This window comes from Carya illinoinensis, chromosome 5 (genome assembly GCF_018687715.1).
Source record: "Carya illinoinensis cultivar Pawnee chromosome 5, C.illinoinensisPawnee_v1, whole genome shotgun sequence".
NCBI lineage: Eukaryota > Viridiplantae > Streptophyta > Magnoliopsida > Fagales > Juglandaceae > Carya > Carya illinoinensis.
Window position 1 is genome coordinate 8,169,148 of NC_056756.1, and position 21,256 is coordinate 8,190,403.

The window sequence follows — 21,256 nt, forward strand, 5'->3', positions numbered from 1 at the left end:
TGTAGTTTGGAGGACGATGGAGGGGAGCATGTCGAGGGTTTCGAGGTTCAGATCTAGGAAAATGCTAGTCCCACCGTGAAGGAGACGAAATGCAAACGACCATGATAGAGCGGGGTTGCCATAACGTAGCGGCATGGCTAGGAACAATGGCGACGGATCATTGGTGGCTAGGCTAGTCAACGGTGGCGATGGAGGACAACTTAGCGTGAGGGAAACCGATACGGCATGGCTGGATGTAGGTGACAGTAGAGGAGCTGCTTTGCTTTGGGTGAGCTAAAACAGAGTTGGTTTCATGCAGGTGGCGGCTGAAGGTGGGGCTGGACAGTGGTGAAGCTTGGTGGTTAACTAGGTGGAGGAGATGCAACTGAGAACCACAGCAAATAGAGTACCACTTGCTGGCTACGGAAGCTTGAAATGAAGGAGGCACGCGATGCTGTGACTCATCCGAAGGGGTAACTCAGAGACGAGCTGAAGAGGTTTCTCGAAAGTTCATCAGTTGGATTAGGTGGAACTAGTACTCTGGTTTAGGCAAATGTGAGGAAAAAAGAAAAAAGCCAGATGCCAAGTGGCCTTTATACGTCAAACAAGAACACTAAACGGGAACCCCAAAACGGGCTCCCTGGTATTTTCATAATTTTTTCGCTATGCTATACATTATTAACATAAATGCTAAATCCATCGAAGTTGGATCCCGATACAATTTTCTTTTTTTTTACATAGTGGTTAAGAAAATATTTTTAAATTATGTTATGATTTTTTTTAAAAAAATATTTAACAATGTTAAATATATATATAAATAAAATAAATAAAAAAGATAAAATACACTTATCGAGACTTAAATTTGGATCCCGACTCGATGACCGTAACTTTACTCTATTATTAATTATATTAGTCTACGATTTCATGATTCTCTCGTCATATTGTGTTGTCTGATCAATTATTATTTTTTGGAAAAAAATCAAGAATTTATGAATAGTTCTAAAATAACAAAATAAGACGAGTTGATTAGTATATAATAGTTTTCACAGTGATTGCGTAAAATCATCAGCTAAAGAAGGTTATAACCATTTTGTCAGCGTAATTTATTAAGCAATATTTTTCTTGATTTGATGAGTTTGGATCGATAAAGACAAAATGCTTTTTCTGCATACCATGAATTATTTCACCAAACATGAGTTGTGTGGAATTATGGTGATAACTAACTTACCAAGTCATATATGCTAATGGCAGGGGAAGGGATCCACTTAAATGAATGAAATTGATTTTACAACGACAGACCAACCGATGAATGACAGTGAATTCCACCATTTGAGCAAAAGCTCGAACAGGTAGGTGGCATTTTGACCGAACAATACCGAAGTATCTCCTCCCACCCGAGATGATGTCTCTTCGTCTCCTAACTGTACTCTGAGTCCCGACAGTCATGACATCGACAATAAACCAAACAACAAAGCAGCCCAATGGCTCCTTCAAACATGTTACGCGTATAGAATGAATATAAATATTTACTGTTGTTTTTGTCAGAATTAGAAACATGAACAACTTCAACTGGAACATATCCTAGAACTAGAAGGTCCACCATGGCCTGGAGCCTCGAACTCAATGGTAGATATACAAGTGACACAATTTTGGCTGATTCACTGTCTGAACAGTGTCAGAGCTTTCTTTCAATGCAGGTCCGGTGGTGGAGGCAGCATGAATACGGAATTAGACACTATGGATGTCTTTCATAGTACAGTCGTCAAGGTTTTAAGGGCGGGGGATGCTGAGCAATCGTGGAAGTGGTAGTGGCAGCACGAATCATGATGTCAGTGGTGGTAATGCCAAAGGAGATAGCATTACCGTTGAAATGCATTGTGGTGCAGGTTGTGGCAGATTTGAAGAAGCGTGGTGGGGGTTTTCCAGCAGAGTCTTGAGTCCAGGACCACGTGTAATCACCAACTTGATTACTTGGTAAAAAAGTCTGTCAAACATTGCCTTTGTAAATTATCACATGGTTCAAAATGGTTTTTAAGGATGAGCTAATTAAAAGATAATTATTAAAGAATAAAAAAAAAAAGAGAAAGATAAAGGGTAAAGAAGGAAAGTTAAGATGTGTGGTGTCAAAATATTAGAAGTAAAAATATGATAGAAGATATAAAAGATGAGTGAGGTGAGAGCATAAAATTTAGAGACTTTTTGGCTAGGCTTATGAAGAAGGAAAAATATAGTTACAAGTATAATTATGTATTAATCTGTGTATTAATGTGATGTGATTGGTCAAAAAGTAGATTTTTATTAAAAACAGTGTTAATTTAAATTTTAAGTATGAATAAATCAGTATTGGTACACAGATTAGTACGCGGTTGTATTTGTATATAACAAAACTGAAAAAAGCCTGTTTCAACCTCCTGACATGAGTTCTAACAATGAAGTCAGGGGTAGGAAGAGAAACAATCTATTATACAGTAAGGATTAGAAAATATGAGTGATTGTAAAATAAGTTTATTATACTATATTCTTTCCTTCCCAAATTCTTATAGACGTAGGTCTAACGTCGAATCACCTAAATTTAAGTGTTCATCTCTTTTTGTTATACCTACATCTATTTACTGTTTACGCGGGGTCAAAGATGGCGCCTTCTCCGCTTCTAATCGTTGTGCTATTTGAATACACTGTATCCAGAATTTAGAAGCTTCAGCGATTCAGAAATAAAGAAGAAAAATGATGATTTCGTGTCTACTAGTTATTTGAGAGGATAAAAAAAAATAAAAAATAAAACCTCCAAATTTCAAAAATCCCAACTTGGCAATCTCCCATTTCTCCAAAAATGTCTCAAATCTTGCAAAAAATTCCAAAAACTCAACAGCAGAAACAACAATTTCCAACATATATACATAGATACAACCAATCAAGTTTTCCATTAAAAGTTAATGATCTTCATCAACAATGAAAGATAACAAGTGAATTACACAGCAACCAGATTAACTAAGTACACTATCAAGTATCCTACCCTAAAATCAATCTAATTAACCCAGAACATAGTTACACCTTAAACCAAATCTAGGAGATCCCACCAAACTCCTGAGATCACTATCTTTTGCATTCAGTTTTCCAATTCACTAGAAATTGTGCTTCAAACCCAGACCATGCTTTCCACGCACACAACCAGGCCTCACAAACAGATAAGGAGACCTCTTGGAGTTGTGCATCTTCGGAAATGCCCTCTTCCCCAACTTCTCATCCTCTGCCTCCCGACCTTATCGCTCACATTCCACGGCATGAGCTCGTCGTCCAAGTCATACCCGTCATTTCCATCATCGTCGTTGTCGCCCTCATCGTCAAATTGTTCCTTACTACGCCCGCCATCATCATACCCACAACCAAAACCGCAATACCCAGCCTCGTATTTCACACCCGCATCCACATCATGATGATGAGGATTATGATGATCTACATCACGGTTTTCCATTTGATTATTCTTTAAACAAATGGGCATGGAGATATCAGTATCCAACGAGCCAATTCCATTTCCAATGCAATCTTCTTTGTCTTCGTCTATTTCATCTCCTTGTTCTTCTTTTTCCGAGTCAACATCGGAGGAGTCGACGAACTCCCAGTGGGACAGGCCCTGTTCTTCGACTTGGACGAAATCGAGGTCTTTAATCAAGAGGAATTCCATGGACGATGAGGATAATAATGCCCTGGAGCTCTTTGTCATTGTCCACTCTTTTTCAACTTTTTATTTATTTTCTTCTTTATCTTCCTTGTTTGCGTGAAATGAGTATTTTGCCTGGCTGTGCAAGTAACTGATCTAAATGTCCTTCGCCAATGGGGAGTTGCCACGAGTATTTCATCAATGTCCGTACAGGTTTCATCTTTTTTCGCATAATTTACCCTCATAGGCATGCTTGTATTAAAACTCGGGATTTCTCGTATAGCATTATGTCCAAATTTTCAGGGATGATAGTCATGATTTACATGTAATTAAAGCCTTCTGTATTCGTCACTTTAAAGAGCGTATCGAGACATCTAATGACCTTATTCTCTATTAAATGGTTGAATTTTAATTCCTCAATCGTTGAATATTATGTCAGGAGATGGGCACGAAATAAATTTTGGCCCCTTGACCTTTTTGTGAGTTTTTGTTTTCTTGGGCTCCCTAACTCATGTCTCGAATGTTCACTCCAAGAGAAGTAAAATGATCCACATATTTAAAATGTTGCCATCGATTGATTCTTTGTACCATTTATTTTGAGAAATTCTAAGGGGAATTCTAAGATTATATACCTCTGCTTAATCAACACATGATTTATCATTTTTATACTTCTATTTTAATATTTAAATATGTGCGCGTTTAAATATAAAGACAAAAATGACAAATTACATATTGATCAGGTGAATATGTGTGATGTAAGACTTTTTTAATACATTTATCATTTAATTATCTTATTATCATTTTAGAATCTAGAGCTCGATGATCATGTTTCAGCCATATAATTAGTTAGAGTAATGCTACTCAACATCCCATGATGTGACAGTAAATGATTAAAGACTATTTATTATATTTCACTTGTGAGTCTATCATTTAATGTTATATCATAAGATAATGAGAGGATGACGAGAAAATAGATGATGAATATGTCTTTTCAATTAACTGACCACATGTACTAAAAGAAAAATGCCTTAGTCACGGAGGGATGTTTTAAAAATAAACTCATGTAATACGTCAAATTATAAAATTATTTTTATTGTAAAGTGTATCTAACATATCATATAAAATCATATTAATTTATAAATCTCCTTTATTAAATATTTTTGTAGCTGTAACAATATCTCAATACCAAAAAGTAGTGGGGCTTGCAAAAATACTTGGTGACGTACTGGCGAAGAAGAAAAACTCGATGAGTTTGTAGGCTAATCAATTTCTTTGATTAGATATATACATATCTAATCAAAGAAATGGAGATAATGCCCTTCCATTAGGTCATTTGAAGCGGTTTGCTCAAAACTTGGCCCTTTCATTTGAAGCTTTTAAATAAAGGAGATAAGCGATCTATTTGGGCAAAATGGAAGGGAGAAGTTTTGAGCAAACCGCTTCAAATGACCTAATGGGTTTCACGTACGATCGATCTCAAACAGATTCACATTACATATTGCAAAAGTATGGAATGGATTGGGGTCGATTTAAAAGCTTAAAATAAGTGTGGAGAGAATTACAAGATCAATATATTTTCTGTGTAATTTAATGGGATAAAAATAAGACAAAGAATGTTGTGGTAAACAGTGGACTAAGCAAAAGGAGCAGGCATTTGAGAGAGAAAAAAAGGCATTCCATTCTTAATACAAAATCATCAATTGCTTACAGTACTCTTACAATCGTTCCACTAGATTTCTTCAAAATTAGAGAAAACAAATCCAGAAATAGATGACCTAATAAATGATTACACCGTAAGGATGAACTTTATTTCATACTCCAAACTTTTCTTTTTGCCAGCAGATGCGTGATCCCATGCCTCGTGGACAATTAAATCAGCTAAACAAGAACTGCACCAAAGACCAACAAAATGAGGCTAATGGGTAATAATGGGAAGAAAATGAAACGCAGCAATCAACAAGAATTAATTCTGTCAACCACAACTAATACTTTCACTGCTATCCAATAATACTTAAACCAGCAAAATAATAAATTTACTGCTATCCAATTAAATGCCCAATCCATCACAGAAGGAAACAAATTTGCCAAAGGGCACCAGCATAACATGTAAGCCATCCTGCCTATGACCACCATCATCGGATTTAACAACGGTCCATGACTATTCTTATCCATGAACGACCAACATGACTAGCCCAAGTCAAAAATCAAATCCTAAAGCTTTTTCATCAAATTGAAAATCATAACCAAATAAATAAAGGGGGAAAAAGAAGAAGAAAGAGACGGTAAGGGGAGAGCAGAAACAATTCGTTAATAACTAAACTCTTTCTTAAAAAGTTCTTACCTTTTAATTGCAGATATGAATCAACTGCCATGGTCGCTTCTGCTGCAAAAGGATGGTAAAAAAAACAGATGGAAAAATGTTCCTGGTCTAAGCATCTTGATCATCGTATCTGAGAGGGAGAACAAAGCAACCCAGAAGCATCTGCTCCAACAACTGCAAGGTCACAAACGGTACAAAGCTGCCCTTCCTGGCTTGGCACAAACCGTGAACTACAGAATGGGCAAGAAACATCCTTTTGTCCTCGGTAAATTGGGACATACGTAGCTCCACATATCACAAACGGGTTTCTGAAATCATAGTTCAACTGGGAAACATCTTTCATATTCCTCTCAGCAGCCTGCAGCACTTGCCTGGCTGTCTTTGCTTGGCTCTCAACGGTGGGATTGGTCTCTAGAAGCCGTCTGGCAAAGTTAGCTGCTGTGGCAAGATTCTTTGTCTTGTAGCAAACAGTCATTGCGTTAAGCAAGGCAAGCCTTAAGTGAGGCAGTTGAAGGTTGCAGTGAGTGAAATAGGCAGCAAGCTCTTGCTGGCGTACTGGATTGTCTTTGATTTCCCTCCTCTTAAGCTCCATTTGCAAACCCAAAACATACTCTTTCACTATAATGACCAACTCCTTGACCTCATCGACTTCCCTCCTTGACTCAACAACAACAAGAGGAATGGTATGAAGAATGCTAACAAAAAGCCGAAGAGCCTCAGTGAACTTTCCAGCCGTCGTGGCCTTGTAACCCGCCTTGAGCTTCTCTTCCAACTGGGAGAAATTGAACACAAGTGCAGGTGGACCCCTGACATTTGGGCTAGCAGATTCATTCCATCCTCTTTCAACTGCCAGAGATATCACCGGAGCAGACGAAAATGCACGCAAATAGGTATGACTGCCAGTGTGAAGATCAAGAAACATGGGTCTCAATGGAGCAAAGTTTTTTATTCCAAGTTGCCTGCTCAGCAACCGCATTGCTGTATCAAAATTGCCAGCAGCTGCATGTTCAGCAGCAAGTGACGACCTCTGGGTCCAAATCTGGCTTACAGGCATGCCAGGAGTTGGGGCCACAAAAACTGAAGAGCGAGCATTGGCAGATGCCTTTGGAGTGTCTGCTTCAGGGGGGAGTTCCAAATCTTCTAGGTCCCATCCTCCCTCTTCCTCATTCTCTTCAGCCACCTCTCCATCCTCCAAAATTGCAGTGACATCCCCATTCTGCAAGCCATCAACATCAACCACGTCCAGCTCCTCACCCCAATCACCATCAGCAGCCTCTTCATCTTCATCAGCAGCTCCCCTACCAACATTATCCAACCCCCCTTCAAATATGCCTTTCATTACTCTCAGAAGGGGCCAATCGCCACTGCAGATAACAGGTGGGGGAGGCATCAGGAGGGAGGCTGTTTTTCCCTCCGGCAAAGCAGGAGCATTATCTCCCAACTCAGCTGCTAGACGTTCAGCAACATCCTGTAGTCCATGGACCGAAGCTGTGATGTAAGCAAGCGGCAAGTGACCAACATTCTCCAAGATTTTAACACGTTCTCGGACATCACCTAGATATAGAGCATTATGAAATTGACCCATGACATCATTCTTAACTTCAGCAATTTTCAGCATCTTAGACAGCTTTTCATTATTACCAGTAATGAGATAAAGAAAAGATAGTCTTTCAAAATTCTTGGTCCTCTGGTAGGCATATTCCACAATACCAGCATTTCCCTGGCGGAGAGCCTCCACTCCCAATCTATACCAGTAGTCTTTCTCATCAATTGCTGTAGCTGACGCAACTGCAATTTGGATGTTCCCACTCTCTAAAGCCAAATTGAACCTTGTTCTCTCATCTTTCACAAAATGGAGAGCCACATCGGGGAAACCCTTCTGCTGCAGATAAGCAATCATAGCCTCCCCACAAAGCTGCGAGTTCCTTATCATGCTCATAACATGGTCATATCTCTTTTTCAAAAGGGACAGCTTGAAAATATATTCCGTCGCATCAATGACTATAGACCTGCTTTTTCCATCACGGTCCAAGCAAAAGATAGTATTCCCAGAAACCTTTGTGATGTATATTGGGACATCAAGAGTTCTGATTATCCCACTATCTCCATTTGGCAGACAGTATTTTATGTGATTTAGAGTCGTGTAGATGAAAACACCATTATCATCCCAGGCACCACTCTTTACGCGGATTGTTTCGTGAAGAGTGCACTGGTGGACAAGCTTCTTGTTAGCAATGATAATGGCATGCTTGCTGAGTAGAGCAACACTCTCCATGTCATGAGACCAAACGACATACTTGATGAAAGGGGTTTGAAGATCACCAAGAACAATCCTCTGCTGAAGATCAAATATAATGACTCTATCCTCAGCCCTACACAGCAAGTTACCTGTTCCAGCATAAAAAACTGCATCCGCAGCTATGGGGAGGCCACTCTTTTTCACAATCTCATTTTTCAGATTCTTGACTAAGACTTGATTACTGCTCTTGTCAAGCACAGTAAACCTATTCCGAGCCACAAATACGGCTGAACCTCCAGCACCTTTCTTTGCATCTTGCAGACTGTCACCCCTAGCAATGCTATCTTTGGGTATGACATACAACTCATAAGATCCACCATCAACATCCGAGCATATAAGAACAGCATTTTCAGTTGGACTGTAAGAAAGAGTTCTGGGACTCTGGTTCAGGCTAGTAGAACCAGGCCTTCGAATTGGAATCACTTGCGTGTCACGCTGAGTTGAAAACTCATAGAATCGTAAAAAGCGATCTTTGGTGTAGAACAGAGAATCGCCACTCACTGCAAAGGCGGGTCGTTCTCTCTCCAACTTGAAGACAATCATACCACTGTCATGACCTGCAGCCAACAGATTCATCTCAGGGTGAGATGCAAGAATCCAAAATCGATCATGCTCCCGACGGAATGTCTGAACCCCAGTTCTCTTTGTTACATCCCACACGCGTATGCTTTTGTCCTCTGAGTTGGATACAATTATGTCCTGTTTGGCATGAAACATAACACATGAAACGTTATTCATGTGCCCTCTCAGTGTGTCCACTTCCCAAGCCTTCGTATCTGAACACAAAATCAACAGTTACCTAACCAAGTTTATACAAAGTAATAATACCATATCACAGATAAAGGATATTGCAAGAATTTCCTTTTATTTTCTTGGACACAAGAAGATCCACATTTAAGTCACATAAATGGAGCAGAAACAAGGTTATCCCAATTTCAGACAACCTGACATACAATTTAAACTCAAGGGAAACAAAAAGTACTGAATACTTCTTCAAAACTCATAAAAACACTGCTGTATTCACAGCAAATCTAACTCATTTTTTTTTTTTACAAATTTAATCAAGTGTGGTTCGAATAACTTGGTAAATTCCCAAGAAAAAAAATCATGAAGCTACTGTATAAATAGTATATGTAAAGCAAATGAAGGGGACTACCATTCATCCGCCATAGTTTCACTTGGCGATCATCAGCTCCTGACACAATCAGAGGCAGGGTGGGATGAAATGCAGCCCAGTTGACCCCACGGTCATGGCCTTCCAAGACATACTTAACAACTGCATCAACACCACCAAAAAGATCAGTGTTCATCTGACTCAACCGCAATATGTCATCTGCAGGGGATACTGTCTTCTTTCTGAGGGCACCAATATCCCAGACTCGAACAGTCTGATCAAGGGAGGCTGACACAACAAGGTCTTCTTTAAGGTGGAATGAGGCACACATAACATAGTGATTGTGGCCCGTCAAAACAGATATACAAGTGCGTGACTGCCAATTCCAAATACGAATAGTCTGATCATCACTGGCACTCACGATCCATGGATATTCATGGTGAAACTGCACTGTGCGAATATAATCTAGATGTCCAAGAAGAGTGAAAAGACACCTGTGCAACTTGTAGTTCCAAACTTTAATCTTGTAGTCATCCCCTGGAAGAAAGAGAAGGGGGGGGGGGGGGGGGGGGGGGGGACCAACAGCTTCATTAGCATAACTACTGCCTCAGAACCCCTCAGAAGTAAATTTACTACCATATTGCACTGTAAGCCCATTTACTAGAACTAACTGCAACTATGTATGTGGAGCCCCTCTCCAGTAGTAACACGAGCATAAACTAACTACCACTGTTTGTGATTCTTTTTTGAGCCATAAAATTGTTTATAAAGCCAACCAAGGACTCAAATCAACATTAAATCAAAAATGTTATTCAGACCTGAAGGGTCATTAACTACAATGTTAGCGCAAGGTAAGCTCAAACTTTCAGGCAATAAGACATTGGATTGATAAAAAAAAAAACAACATATCGACCAATATAAGTCATCAGAAAATTGCATGAACCAAGATTGGCTGCAAGGAAAATCTAGGAAATTTCAATTTAAATATGCCAACTATGCTACAACATTTTTCATCAATTTGGACTTGGGAAAAATTCCGTAATCAACTGATTCCAATACCCCAAAACAATCAGATGGATCAATTTGAAGTAAATGTGGTGTATGATAGTGATATTTGAAGAGAACATAAAATAAGTTGCATTTGGATACAAGAGCTAGAGGGAGGAGATTTTAATCTAAATGATTATCAAAACACATCCATATTAGTTACTAATTCCCTCTCAATTTAAAACCTCTATTATGATGGGAGACTAATCCAGTTACAAAACCACTAACAACTCACACTCACACATACTACCTTGTTACAGTTCGGCCGTATTGTTGTTTCAAAATAGTGATGACTGCACATAAATTACGAGAATAAGCACTTGAGAAGGGTTAGTAATTACAATTTTCACATAAATTCTTTTTTGAAATTTATATTTGTCATCTTTTCTTTCTTGCTTTTGCAATTTAAAAATTCTGTAATCTATTTTTATTTTCAAATCTCTTTCTTTCCCATTGATTTGCATTTGCATTTGGAAAGTTGACTTCTCTCATTGACTTGAGCCACAAACTAAATACAAATCGGAATATTTTGACTGAAAAATAGGCAAGTCATACTGAGATGCAATTGCATAGTTAAAAGGCAAGTAATTGATCAGGCTGGCTTGAAAGGACTTTGATCATACAATGTTAAGAATGTTCAATAACAGATAATCAGGTTACGAATCTTAAGATGGCAGAGATTTTCAGTAAGAGTATTACTGCAAGAAGAAATTCATGGAGGGACAGGGCTCTAACTGTATTGTTAAAAGCAAACCAGCTTTTCATACAATAAAAAAATAAAAAGCAAACCAACTTAAACAAAAAAATTAAAAATATTCATCAATTTTCTCATTGATTGGATAAGCATGCACTGGCAGGGTCTCAACCCAGGACTTCACCTTCCATCCCATAAGAGAATGAGAGGAAATATCGTTTGAGTTGGAGATCATTGGTGAAACCTGGTCATCCCATACAATGTAGCAAACGAGTAAAATTTTTTTTACCCCTTGTTGTCATGGAATTAACAGAAATTTAAAATTAGTTCTTTAATAAATAAATATTGAAAAAACTTGTCGCAGCTTTATAACCTTTGTGCTACATTATGGGTTCCACACCTTTTATAGTATGGTATTGAGAAGTAGGAATTTTAAAAATGAATTTCCGATATCAGCAGGTAAAAAGATGCCCATCGAGCACACATGGAAAGCATTGATTGATGGAATTTTCCATTGAGCCCACATGGAAGGCAGAAAGTCTTAATTCAAATTCACTCTTTGATTAATTTGATTGAAGCAGGATTTTTTATCCTTCACTTATCACTCTTCTTGTCTACAACATACATTTTATGACTCTAAAACCTAATCTAATTGATTTAAACTATCCCTTCATTCGAAAATTTTTGTTATGCAATTTTCTTGACCCCCCCACCCAAAAAAAAAAAAAAAAAAGAACCCCAAACTGGCCTAGATCCAACATAATTCAACATTACCAAACCAAGCAAAACGCAACTTCATAATCTCAATTAGATGCTTACAACTTACACTTAATTAATAACAATCGTAATCTACCAATCGATCAAGAATTACTGGAAAGGCAATAAGAGTCGTAATTCCATTTCAAATCTAAACCAAAGGCGGCTAAAATTCGGTACCTCCAGACACGAATAGGGGCTGAGATTTGTGGAAATGAACGCCCCGAACAGGCCCATCATGCTCGTCGAACCTGTCGATCAGAGTCCCCATCCGGTAGTCCCATAGCTGGATCACGCCGCTGTGGAGACTCGCGAGGATCCAAGGCCTTTTGCTGTGGAAACTTAGTCCCTTCACTCTATTACTCTTCGTCTCGAACTTCGTCAGCATCTTTCTCAATCACCGTTCACAACCGAATCGCATCAAACCTTTACAGAGTTCCCAAGGAAACGACACACTCCCCAGCGCTAAATGTCGACACCAGATCAAATCGAATAAGAATTTATTTTGATAGTTTATAGTCTCTTTTGATAGAAATCGTATAAGAATTTCAAAATCAAAAATACATTTCCACAATCATATCAGAGTCTATGGTTGCCACAAAAACCGTAGGAAAAGAATGAAATCTTAGAAAATGTAATTTAAGCCGTAAGATTCAAAATCTTCCTGGCCAGTCCTACAATTTTAAAAACAAGATAGCTAATTCATCATTTTCAATTTGCGAAACGAGATTCAAACAAACATACGAAAGTTCACCTCAGATCTGATGACTAGGGAAAAGGATCAAGCAGAGCGGCATTCACAGTCACCAACGCTACCGGATGCGTTTATAAGTATACGCATATGCAGAGAGAAATTCGATTAATAAAACTTTTGATGGAGGAAGAGAGAGGCAGATCCGGAGGTCAGAGAGAGAGAGAAGGTTTTTGTTTTCAGTTCTCCCTTCGATGAGTGCGTTTGTGTGTGTGAACTTTACATCGAGGCAAAAGGGCCGAGGGGGCAGACAAGGAATTTAAGAATTTCAAGTGGGGTACGAATGGAAATAAGCATACAATACAAGATTGTTTTTATTATGGCTTAACTATGGCCGTTGGATTGGGGATTCCGATGGTTGTGATGCATGCCAGTCGGTGCCGGACTTGAGTCTTATGCAAGATTATTAAAAAAAGTCAATTAAGTTATTAACAGTAATGAGTACATAATAATTTATTTTTTCCCTCAATAACAATTACCATAAAAACGACCTATTAACTATTTATTAAGGCGCTGTCAGAAAATTTGACCTTAATTTTTGTTTTCTATATCCTTAGTGTGCGAGCTAACTTACGTGCATTTCGATTAATTTAACGAAATTTTAAAATTAACAAATCAAGTAAATCTCTAATGATCATAAAGAGACTCGAACAATACCTTCAAATTTGACCAAAAATTAAAAGGTATACAGCTCTATGTATACGTGCGAGTGTATGTATATTATATATGGACTGACCAATTTAAATTTGAGTACAAGCTTTGATGACAACATTTGGGATCTTTACGTAAGAATTAATTTCGATACAAAGAGCTTTCAAAAAATAAATTACAATACAAAGTGGTAGTATCTTTGGTCAAAATTCTAATTTCTCCAGTTTAGGTGGTGGAATATTTTTAGTATACTACACTACTATTCATTACTATTTATTACTATTAAATATTTTATTATTATTTTTTCACTATTTTTTTATATTATTTACAGAATATCTGATATCACCTTATTATCTAAATGTAACGGGCTACCGGCTTTAAATTTTAAATGTATTTATAATTATCTTATGAAAAATAATATATTCAAATATAAGTTTTTGTTAAAATATATGAAACAATATCAATTAAATATTTTTTATAGAGGTAATTGGGAACACGAGGATTGGATCTCCAAACATTAATCTTCAAGCAATATTGGGCGAATGACAAAATGACCTAATGACAATAAAATTAAGGTTGTTACAAAAACATGACCCAAGATCGTATAAAGAAAAGCTTAGGGGCGCGCATGTTGTTGTTTGCATGCATGCAATTAAAAAAGGTTGCTACATTGTGATATTGCATAGATTATTATTATTATTGACCACCGTAAACTCCTAAAACAAGAAAATCAATTGTGACTACTCTAACTTGTGGCTGAACCAAATAATAAGAGGAATGACACGCTATATCATGACATAATAAAAAGAAATACTTAAGATACTAAATCATGTGTATTAAATTCATAAAACAACTAATTAACATACAGGTAAACCAAATAATAAGATAAGTGATGTAGTTAATCACGTTATGAGAATGTATAAAAAAATGCACAAAAGTGACTGTATAGAAAATTTTGATCCACTAAACTGATTACAATATGAGAAATAATATTTGCAGTTGTGAGTATTTAAGCACCACGCAATAATTTTGAAAAAAATGAATAAAATTTAAATACAGAGCTTACGTGAAAAAAAAAATTAATTTTTTAATAGTGAACTCTATACTTTTTTAAAACAACTGCACGACGTTTGCATATTTCACGGCCTTATATAGAAATACTTGAATACTTTATCTGCATATATCACATTATGTAATTTAGATGGATGATAAATGAGTTTTGGGTACCACAAAAGTACGTTCTATGTATATAATATAAGAGCATATATCAACATTCAATACCTAAAGCTTATAGCTATTAGCTACTAGACAAGCACCGAGAAAAAGTAATGCATATAAATATATACAGGTAGGCATATTAATATTAACTCGAGTTCTTGGTCAACAAATGAAAAATGACAAAATCTGGGGTTAATACAAAATCTGTCATACATGTGTGTGTGTATATATAGTCCTCGGATATTCTTCCCCTAATACTACAAGAAGTGCGCTCATGATGCTCGTTCGTATCACAGGGACCCAAATATATATTGTCTAACTAATACCGTATTACAGGCATATAGAAAAGTATTTGGCTCATAATTATTAATCTTGGACCGTCTGGACGACGTTTCTCCGAGACGACGAGAGCACAGGATATATGTTCTTAAAGGCCTCGTACGTATCCTCTCTCTTCTTGGACCCGGTGATCACAATCTTCCCGGGAGCAAAGATGAGTAGCATGACTTTTGGCTGCTTCATGCGATAAACCAAACCCGGAAAAAGTTCTGGTTCATACAATGAAAACTCACCGTCGAACTGCACAATCTTTTCAAGTTTGATCGGAAACTTAAAAGTTACATGAGGCAACGATGTTATGAATCGTGTACGTAGTCCCTGAACGTGGCTGGATGCCCGAGCTTTTGAATGATCCGAGCGTACTTCCTTGTGGCCACTGTGGCCTGCTCTTCTGTCCTGGAACCAGTGATCACCGCCTCGCCGAAATTGAAGATCAAGGCCGTGGTCTTCGGCTCCTTTATCCTCATTATCGCCGTATCGAATCGTTTAGGGTAGTACTCCGCGTTGCGAGCCTTCATCGCGATCTTCACGGGGTCTGACTTGCAACCCAAGTCCACTGCTGCTACGACGTTTTGGATAGTGGGAACTATGCCATCTTCTCCGGCTGCCATTTCCAGGGTTCTTTAGACTTCTACGTAAGTAATCGATCACCGATGATGATTTTCTGTGCTGCTTTTTGAATCGTAGCAGTTGTTGACGATGTTTTCGTTTTTAACAAGAATGCGAGCGTTGGGGATGTTAATTAACGAGGCCTGCAGAATTTGATCAAAGTGTTGTGAGATAGAATAATTCCATATTATATAAGATCTTAAACATATTTATAAATAATGAGTAAATCTCATTTATTAAACTGATTTTAAGAAATGAGTTTATAAATTTTTTTATGATATTAAAGTTTGCCACAAGATAAATAGGATCTACATTACTTATCTTAAAATAAAGATCAGAAAAATATGACAGGTACATAAAGAAAAAAGTTAAAAAATAAATACTATGGGTAAGGTCTTGGATATTCGGTGATCGAGTAATTATAAGCGGAAGAGAGTCGTATTGCAGATGGGTCTTTACGCACATGCTTAGGATGTATATACGTACTGAAGTACACCGACTGGCGGACCTTGCCTTTGCCATTTTTTATTTTTTTTAGTTGCCGTTTACAGAGGAAAAGTGCTTCCCATTTATTTAAATTCTGACTAGATGGATGAAGGCTTATGAGCACAAAAGAAGGTATGGCTGCTAGTCTGCTAGAGACCTGCGGCTTACGAATTACGAAATGCGAACAATTAGTCATTGAGTAATGCTACATACAATCATTTTTGCGTACTCTCTACACACTCCACTAATATGATTGATTGGATTAATTTTTTTTTAATACACAACCAATCATATCACTGAAATACATAAAGGAATTCTCAAAAATGACTGCATATAACATTTTTATTAGTCATTAGATCAAGAGCGCGTTGTCTTATTCAAATTGGGTTAATAATGGGCTTAATCTGTGCAGAGATCAATGGGCTTGACCTCAATTTTACCAAACTTCCAAGCCTCATCTGAGTTGTTCTATAGTAAAATGGGCAACGTCACTCTCGGTTCAGTGCTCTTTATAATCGTGCTACTTGCTTGCATCTTCCACTGTGGTTGTCAGGTTAATTGCCTGACCTTTTTTTATTGCAAATAATTAATTATAATTAAGAACCCAGACAGTGGGAGAAGAAAATTCAACGACACCCTCAAAGCAGAAATAATATCGAACATAAATCAAGAAATAGTTCTGGATAGATTGAGTAGATTCCATCTTAATTTCTTGACATGATGCCAATGTGTCACCACAGGTGTTTTTTTCCCAATCCAGAGTTGACCTAGAATCTGAATGAGGATAGTTGTTGAAAAACCAATCAAGTGTAGCCACTTGGTGTTAAAAACGATAAGAGAAAAAGTAAAATAAAAACAAAATAAATCACACACAATCACAAGATTTATTTAGTTCGGTAACATGTCTAACGCCTATGTGCACGGAGCTACATAAAATTTTATTTAAGATGATAGTCGAATATACAGTACGGCTATATAAGAATAGTGCATATATATATATATATGAATAATACTATATACCACACTCACGTTCTATTTTCATTTTAATATATATATATATATATATATATGAAAAACTCTAATTGCCTAGGCTGTTCTTGATTTCGCCTGATTCATTTGCAAGCAACGGGTCTCATCTCTGTAATAAAACGAAAATGACCGAGTTAATGCGTACGTAGTGCTTGTATACAATTTTAACACAGTTGTTATTTATCAAATAAATGTTTTTTTTTTTCAATATTCTTTAGGTGCTAACTTTCCATCATGTCTTCCAATTAAAATAAATAAATAGAAAATCACTTTTAACATTCATGTTAAATTTATATAATTTTAAATGTTTAACAGATATTATGGAACTTAAGGTCTGTAGACCAATGAAATCAATTAAAAACTCCACTTAGCTAGGATTTTGTTTTTCAGGTTGGAATATACACGCATTGACCCAACCAAAAACGTGCAACATTTGTTATACACGAGTTTATGGTCACAAAGTTCCATGTTTTACTTGCCATGAACTTTGGAGCAATGACTTCTGTGCCACCGAGCTATGGAAAATTTGTTCAGAGAAAAATACCAAAAAAAAAAAAAAAACGCCTACCATGCATTTGAAATGTAAAAATTCATCAGTTTTTTCTGTGCTCTCTGTTAAATTTTCTCAGCGACCAAACGTGGCAAAGAAAAAAGGGGAGCCATTAGGATTTGGATTTTGAATTTAGCGAATAAAAAACTTCAAGAATTACAACGTACATGAAAGAGGTTTTTTTGTGGGGTGGGGAGAAGAAAACAACTCATTTCGGTTTTGAATTTTAGTGAGGACTTGGGCCAGAAGTCCAAACAAAACTTACTTAGGCCGATACAAAAGGCCCAAACAAAAGCTTATTGGGCAACTCACAAGACCAAGGGCGAGTAGGACTGTTACAAAGAAAAAGTACGCTTTTACACCGACGAGTTTGGAAGGCCCAAGTCGGGTTTGTGGACTTGTATCACATATATGTTTGATAAATGATAATTGCATTGATACAACTTTATTTTAAAAAAGTAACTAAATACAAGACTGAAAAAATTAATTTTTTTTAAGATGGACTTTACTTTCTTTTAAGAGAAGTGCACAACATTTATACAACTCATGACTATATATAATATTATTATATATCTTTACTCATAAGATACCAATACTTTCTTCTTTTCCTTTTTGGATAATGTTTGTTAGCCACTCAGCTCTTACAGCTGGTGCAACGACTAGTTCATTTCTTTTATTTTTTAAATATTTTAAATATTTAAAAAAATATACAAATTCACTAGTAGTAATTTTTTTAAACATTAAAAAAAATTAAGATGTATTAGCAATCAAACCTTGGGTTAACTAGCATTTTCCTTCCTTTAATTTTTCTTAACTTAATTTCAAATACAAGAGTTAATTTCTGAATTTAATCAGAAGATTCGGATCTTGACCATCAATCCATATATGATTTACTAGTGAAATATATGTGTAATTGTTTAAAAGGTATCATTAATTTGATTTATTTTCTACTGAAACAGGGCTCTTTGAGTGCACATTCATATTGATCCACCCCTTTATCCAAGGGGACGTATAAAATCAAACAAACCCACCCACTTGAGTTTTGAATAAGTCGTAGCCGCCATCCATGATTCTAAACATAATGCAAGTCGTCTTCATCAATACTCTGCTCGAAAAAGCCGTCCATGTGAGAGGTATTGGAGTTGCAACTATACAAAAACACACAATAATTAAAAAGTGAAAGGTTCCTTCCTTATTTCCTTGTCTGCTTACCTCTTTCGTGCTGACAACTTGCATATCTTTATATATTTTTTTGGGGCTCTAAGATTCCCTAAAAGATCGTCCATATCCACCATGACTCGGGAAAAAAGTGTTATTTGTCATCTAGCGTTGCCCGATTTCCATGGACCAGTTCTCCTCTAACATTTTCCAGTCTGTAGTATGTACGTGCTTTATAGTCTCGGTTGTTTTCAGAAATTGAACGGGAGGAGGTGAAATGAAATAGGTTAATATTAAAATTAAAAATTAAACAAAATATTATTAAAATATATTATTTTTATATTAAAATTTAAAAAAAAATTAAATTATTTGTTTTATTTTATATGAAATTTAAAAAAATTATAATAATTAAATAATATAAAATGAGATAAAATGAGAGCTTTTTATAAAATAGAAGTCAACGTATGGAACAATGACAACCACATTCCTTGCGAATTCAAAATAATTAAAAAACCATTTTGATGGCGTGAAACATCGTGTTGTACGATCCAAGGAATAAAGCACCTCCCCTGTGCCAAAGAAAATTATAAAAAATATATATAAAAACAATTTCACGGCATTTCCCTTTCATTCGCAAGTCGGCATTCGTATTGATCAGTCCCAACACATGTTTCATACGTAACTTTTTTTATGTAGAAATATAAAAGTAATCAAACAAAAATAAACTTATATTTTAATATAGTTTGATGAGGTGTATCAAACTATATGTGATCAAAATCTATAGACCTGGATTACAACATTAAAATTTATTAAAAATAAATAGTGATATGTACAGATCTCAAGTGTAAAAATCTTGCATATTTTATATATATAAAATAGATCATACTAAGTAACACTTGTTCTCAGCGGAACTAATTTTTTCACTAAATATTTGTACAAAAAACGTATATTTAAGGTTTATCCCTAATATTATTATTTTTAAGCTACGTTTAGATGTTGAAGTGATATCAGATTATATAAATAGATTTGTAAATAATAATATTTTATGAGTTCTATTAATATGTGTTTGAATGTATTAAATATGTGAGATAAATTTAACTTTTTTTTTTATTTTTATAAAAAATTACAAAAATAATATATCCCATCAATAATTAATTTTGAATGAATTGAAGTCATTCTAACGACCAAATACAATCTTAAATTTATGTTTTGACCGAAAACTTCTGTTCTTTTAATAATGTTAAATTTATTTATTTAAGTTATGAGATTGATCTATATTATGAAATGTTTTGATAACATAAACATGTTTTGTAGAAGCTAATTAGATTGGCGAGGTTTGAATAGTGTGATGAAATTATATATTTTTAGATAAAAATTAAAAATTGAATAAAATATTATTAAAATATTAATTTTTAATATTATTATTATTTAAAAATTTAAAAATTTTGAGTTATTTATTATATTTTGTGTGATAATTTTAAAAAAATTAATGATAAAATAAAATAAATTGAGATGAGTTAAAATCATCTTACATCCAAATATAGCTAAGAGAGAATTTTGAGAAGGAAAATAATTTACACATAATATTTTTTTAATAATATATTTTATAGCAATGTGTTAAATGAAAAATATTTTTATAAAATACCTCATAAAAATTTCATTATTTTATAAAAATAACCTCATCTTATAATATTATTATGAGATATATTATAAAAATGTGTTACACGTGTATCATTAATATTTTGAAAAAAGAGTCGAAGTTCTTTTAATTCTGAAAGAAACGGGGTTAAACTAAAATTGTCCAATCACCATACTCTATGACAGCTAATAATAAGATCGCCAGATCGACATAATGCAACTACCACGTTGCCTGCCATTCTCGAGTTTCGAGAGTTGGAACCGGAAATTTGACTAATATGCTGTATTTTTAGGCATAGTTATTCACACTAAGAACTTTTCCCATTGCTTCATAATTGATGATTTGAAACCTACAAGTTCTTTACAGTATTTATATTTAACCGAAGTTTATTTAATGGAATTGATTTCTTCAAAATCATCTCTAAAATTTAGTTAAAAATATATATTTTATATAAAATTAAAATCATTCAAGATATAATCTCATATTTAATTAGTCAAAATAATAATAAATTATTTTTTAATAATATATTTTTTTTTCATATTTTGCAACTACACTAATCATATAATATTTTAGAGAAAATCTTATAACCAGCCCACCTAGTTATCTCAGAAAATCAGCCCTCTAATCCAAACGCGACACGTCATCATATTTGCATAATAACCATGCATCTCACTACACCTGAACACAACACCTTTCTTCATATTCAAACACATACCTCATTCTATTCAAACCTACACCCAATGGCTTGCATTCAACTCAACTGAAAGTCAACGGCACCCTACTCCAAATAATGTGGGAACCTTGCACAGGTTTGATCGAGATTTCTCTAATACTTTCTCCAGTAGAATTTTCACCCACTTGCAACTATGTGAATGAAAGAGGCAACAAGCAGGGAAAAAAATCAAATTCAAAAGTGAAAATAATCAAACCATTGGGCAACAACGGCAACCGTAGTGGGT

General features: G+C 35.5%; 1 protein-coding gene and 2 pseudogenes across 1 annotated transcript; all 3 read right to left on the bottom strand.

The window, feature by feature from the left end:
- Positions 1-2,877: 2,877 nt before the first annotated feature.
- On the bottom strand, positions 2,878-3,772 carry LOC122309319 (annotated as a pseudogene).
- Positions 3,773-5,290: 1,518 nt separating this feature from the next.
- On the bottom strand, positions 5,291-12,830 carry LOC122308919 (coatomer subunit alpha-1). Its single transcript, XM_043122199.1, has 5 exons — positions 12,622-12,830; positions 12,048-12,332; positions 9,413-9,907; positions 5,979-9,032; positions 5,291-5,526 (listed from the first exon to the last, which is right to left on the bottom strand). Exons 2-4 carry the CDS (start codon positions 12,253-12,255, stop codon positions 6,079-6,081), a joined length of 3,657 nt encoding a protein of 1,218 aa, XP_042978133.1. The 5' UTR covers positions 12,256-12,332; positions 12,622-12,830; the 3' UTR covers positions 5,291-5,526; positions 5,979-6,078.
- Positions 12,831-14,853: 2,023 nt separating this feature from the next.
- Positions 14,854-15,437, bottom strand: LOC122310053 (annotated as a pseudogene).
- Positions 15,438-21,256: the final 5,819 nt, after the last annotated feature.